At 34.7% G+C, this 5389-nt stretch overlaps 1 protein-coding gene across 7 annotated transcripts in view; it reads right to left on the bottom strand.

The window, feature by feature from the left end:
• Nucleotides 1–5389, bottom strand: part of LOC127880459 (uncharacterized) — a 23898-nt gene continuing 18509 nt past the window's right edge. For 6 of the 7 annotated variants that reach the window (XM_052427768.1, XM_052427777.1, XM_052427789.1 and 3 more), the window contains exons 4-5: nucleotides 5072–5218; nucleotides 1–326 (exon numbers count right to left, since the gene is read on the bottom strand). In XM_052427768.1, the coding sequence (XP_052283728.1) occupies nucleotides 262–326; nucleotides 5072–5218 (212 nt within the window). In that variant the 3' untranslated portion in view covers nucleotides 1–261. Of the gene's footprint in view, nucleotides 327–3305; nucleotides 3371–5071; nucleotides 5219–5389 lie in introns of all 7 variants that reach the window. The other variant, XM_052427764.1, reaches the window with a different exon arrangement.

The following is a 5389-nucleotide window of genomic DNA, read 5'->3' on the forward strand; positions in this document are numbered from 1 at the left end:
TAACTTTTTATATCTGTTTATTGTACGAAATAAATGTTAAGAATCCTTTACCCCTTAAAAATCTGTTTTAACAAAACAAATGTAATTTGTTAACGATGTCTATATATACAACACACACATATAAATACTCACATATAACTATACGTGTAACAAAAGAAAAGGATCCAACAACTTGTAACAAAACATATAAACCAGTATAATATTATGTCCAATACAACTAAAATACTGTTGGAAATGGAAGCGTTACTCTGGGTGGTTCGTCTACGTCCGTGGTGCGTTCCCCACCCCCAGGACAGTCTTGTAGGACCCTAAACCGTATTTTCCAACTGAAATACAGAATAAGATTTTTTAAATCCCCTAATAGTATATACATCATGATATAAAACTGTGCTGCTGTGGTGACGCAAACTTATATTATACATATTTTAAATGTGAGTGTGAAGCTATACCGGTATTACACTTGCTTTATATATGTAAATACTCTAGATAAACGTAAGGGGTATAAGGCGCAAGTAAATATCATCCATTATTTTTAATATCATTCAACACTTAACAATCAATCAATCAAGTATTAGACTTACGTTCTTTAATAAATGTGCTTTACAAATGGAAACAAAAATTGAATTGGTTGATATAGCAGCGATATGCAAACATATCCTGAAAGTATTCAAGTATGCAACGTATTATCAAACATGTTATTTACACTGACACATGTACTAGTATAACGCTAAACGGACTTTTCTTAGTGTAACTTACAATGTCATCGTGTTATTCCAAAACAAAAGCATACAATTATACATGTATACTTGAAACAATCAAAGCAAATATTTGAGGCGTTAACTATTTCTATTTTATTATTACATCATAATATTGAATGGTGCGTATATGCCAGGTGAAAATACAAATATCTGAACATTTTAAAATTTAGATAATGAAATGATTTCATTCGAATTATATTTTGTTCTTTATACCATCTGTAATATCAATTTTCTAAACAAAAATTCCTATCCAATTTTACTACTAAGCATACTATAATCATACAATTTTCTTCAATTATACAAATGGCTCTGGTAAAACATACATAATGGATATCTATTTGCACACATGATTGGCTCTTGTAAAAACATAATGGATTTATATTTGCATTCAAAGCTGTTAACAAGCATTTCACACTCTCCCAGATGATCGCTGGTCTAATATACAGCACTGTAATTTTGAAAAAAACAACTTCAATTATTAAAACGTTAATACACTATTTACATGTATGAATGTTGTCTTTCTCATGTTATGTAACACACACTTTAACAGCAAATTGTATTGAGACAAAGGGACAATTTTAAGTTTGCCAAAATATATGATACTTTCTGAGCATTGAACAGTGTTTCTGTCAATGAGGAAACAGTTTCCTTGCACGTTAGTTAGAATGAATTAATGCCTTTGCTTCTTTTATCAATTAGAAACTGAGAGATCATTGAAACATGCAATCGAATTAACACGCAGATACATGCAAAGTCAGGCAACTGACAAATACAAGACCGAAATGTTGTTAAAATGCAATCTGTCAATTGAAGAAAAATCACGTTTATATATCTCTTAGTAAAATGCATATACAATAGACTATACATGCATATGTGTTGATTGATTTCAATGTAATCAATGCAGGTTTTATCGTTGAACGACTCGCATATACGACCAAATATTGTTTTGTCGTACGAAAATTGCCACAATACTCTTTCATTCTCGTATTGAACGCAAATACTTTTGTACGAGCTATTGTGTCACCAACATAAAACCACAAGAGATGTGTTTGTCAGAAACACAATGCCCCTATTGCGCCGCTTTGAAGCCATATATTTGACCTTTGACCTTGACCTTTCACCACTCAAAATGTGCAGCTCCATGAGATACACATGCATGCCAAATATCAAGTTGCTATCCTCATTAATGCAAAAGTTATTACAAAACTTTAACCAAGGTTAAAGTTTTGGGACACACACAATGAATGAATGACAGACAGACAGGCAGACCAAAAACAATATGCCCCCGATCTTTCGATCCGGGTCAATAAAAATGACAGACTTAGACTGCCTTTGGCGCGGGCAGTAGGCCCTCATGGTGGTGGACATATAATTATATAAAAGCAAATATATCAGCTAAAATTATTCCATACCCAATAAACTATTTATGTTTTTTACTAAAATACCAAAATTTAATTCCAAAATATAAAATAAATGATCAAGAAAATAATTTTCTTTTGAAATAAGTAAAATAAACACCATATGTATATGAAATCGCAGGCATAAATAATATATCATTGACACGTAAACTGACTAAGCACCTGATAATAAAATCGTAGTTTCCGCTATTGTCTTGAACACAAAACATCCACCTCTACAAAATCTAGAACAATCAAACGTACAGTCATACATTGGCGTCAAATAGTTGAATATTTTGCTATGCACATGCAGGTACAATGTGACCTCGCGAAGTGTCCTCAAAAAAGACGTCCGTAAGTAAGCAGCTAATGGGAAAAGAATTCGCGTTATAAAATAATGAAACTGCAGCACCAGATGATTTAGATGTTTTTGTTGTTTGCTAGAAAAGCTACTCATCTGCTCAACAAAAAATTTACACGTACACGTACAATGTGACCTCGCGAAGTGGCCACAGACAAGACTTGAGTAAGTAAAAAGCACACGAGAACAGATCGAAATCGCTGTACAACACATGTGTACTGGAATGGTCCATCAGATTTACCATATATAGTTTATATAAAAGTTTTTTTTAGTGGAAAGCTAAATATATTGACAGTTAAAAACATAGAAAAAAAACACGTACTATTTGTATTGTTTTGTACACATTACCAAATTAAGATCCGTCCACATTGTATGTTCTGAATTTACCATGTTTTGCATGAAACATATCTTTCATTCCCAGCGCCCATCGCAGCCCCTTGTTCTTAACCTCGCGAGGTCACTCTGTACTCTTGGCAACATACCGAGCCGCATTTGGGGAAAACTGGGCTTGTTGCACTTTAGAAAAGTGCCATTTTAAATAAACCTGTGCAGTACGACACTTTCCGCTTTTATACATTGTATAAAGGAGACGAAATCTTCTAAAACAAATACCCAGTATTAAGCGGAAAGTGCTGTCCCTAAATAACCTGAGAGGACTGCTTAAGGCTAATCTGGGACGACACTTTACGCCCATGCATTAAGCCCAGTTTTCCCGGAATGCGACCTCTACAAAAGACGCGTACACAATCCTGTACAAACTGACACCCTAGTCTGGCTCAGACATGCTACCTATTTGGGCATAAATCTCCTCGCTCTAGGCATTATACGAGTGTCGGCAAAAGAGTATTTCCAAACTGAAAGCAACGGTGTACACAATGCATCTAAGTAGTGTTTTTTAAGACTAACGAACTCAATTTCGGAAATATATGATTATATGGTTGTATTATTTACAAAATATAAATAGAACATTGCAACGATTAAAGAAATATGTTAAGCATAACTTTGTTGAACATTTTTAATGAATAATTAATAAAATCAATGGCGAAGAGAAAAGAAAATGTTCATATCGAAATTGAAATCGGGTTTTAAGGCAAAGGCATCAAGATACTGTAACAGCGGAATTCGTCAATTTCCCATAATAAATTTTAGTTTAAAATGTGCGCTATTATCTAAAGGTGAAAAGGCACACGTCAAACTGCGAATGTCATAGATGCAAATGGCTTTAATAAGTGATTCTGACTTCAGGATGGGTGAAAGCTTTTGCTGGCAGTTCAAGTCACATGTGAAAAGCAAAATTGAAACCATCCTAACAGATACACACCGGTAATGCGGATACTTTGAAAACAGATGGCACTTTGATAACAGAGAACAACAAAAGTCACGTGCGGAAGGTGAGTTCTATGGCTTTTTTGCTTTAATATACTGTACTTTGGGTTTTCAGAACGGAACATTATTTGGTCAATTAATGGTTTAGCACTTCATATTGCGAAGAATAAAATTCGCGGAAACACGGTTGATTATGTGAAAAAAAAACACTATACAATTTCATCGAAAATCAGCATGCATGTGCTTGATTATAAGTACATAATTCAACCAAATAAAATACTTAGAAATATATGAAGAACTTGTTTACTATTCCAATTACTAGGACACTTTTTTAGCCAATCATCTCCATGACAATGACACTTCTGTGTCCACAACATCAGGGCATCTCAGCTTTTAAAACGTGCTCTATCTTCGTTCATATATCATTGAATACTATAAAAATTTCAGTATTGGAAGAGCAGTAAGTATTATATATGCCGGAATAGAAACGCTGTATTGCAATATTTTTAAGTATGTTTATTTTATTGAAATGTGCACTGATCATCCAGTTTATGTTGTTTTCATATAGCATTTGCTCAAGTTTTAGGAAAAACAAACTACCATTCTTCCTTTAAATTATTTATTCACAATACAAAAGGACATACCATGTGTCAACTCCATCAGGCACCGTGTCTCAAAAACTCATAATACGGCTTTACATGAGAAAACACACCTGAAGGACTTTCGCACGTGGCTTTTGTTGTTCTCTGTTACCAAAGTGTCATCTGTTATCGAAGTACCCGCATTACCAGCGTAAGATTTTAAATGCCAAAACTAGGAAGCGAAATCCACTGAGAAGATCATCCACACAATGCCTATTTGCTTTACAAGTCTGCTTAAAATTTTCTAAGGATTTACTGAAAATTCTAGTTGATTTTTGCGATGCATTTAATTGTATATGATATTTTATGGTATTGCTATGATATTCCATTTTATTAAATAATTAAATATAGAAGTGTATGATAATCACATGAAACGATATCGAATAAAAAATATTAGCACGAGTTCATTGATTTATAAAGCATTGGAAACGTGATTTGTGTTTTCTGTAGTTCTCTTTACTGAAAGATAAGCATCTTCAGGACATCAAACCCAACGTTATAGTGCAACAGGTGCAGATCATTTAAATTACGGTCAGTGGTATTAAATGACGATTCGTTTTAAATAAGGTTCAGAACTGTTATACTTACAGCTGGTCGGTTTAGGTCTTTCAATGAGCCAATACCGGAAGCCTTCCCGGGCCCGTTGGTTGTACGCGCTCCGCAGTGATTCCCGGCTCACGCAATTGCGAGGCCGAGTGTACATGTAGTAGCCGGGCATCGCACCTTGGAGAGAGTCTGCAACAATATCATCAAATGTTTTGTCGCTCAGTTCGCTCGTCCGTCCGTCTGGCTCTCGTGTGTTGTTCCTGTAACCTGTAATGGTACGGTTGCCATGGTGATGCGAGGTTGTCCTTGAGACAACTGTTATAGCAACCAGCTACCATAAGCCACACCCTGCGCAGAACA

This window comes from Dreissena polymorpha, chromosome 1, assembly GCF_020536995.1.
Source record: "Dreissena polymorpha isolate Duluth1 chromosome 1, UMN_Dpol_1.0, whole genome shotgun sequence".
Classification (NCBI taxonomy): domain Eukaryota; kingdom Metazoa; phylum Mollusca; class Bivalvia; order Myida; family Dreissenidae; genus Dreissena; species Dreissena polymorpha.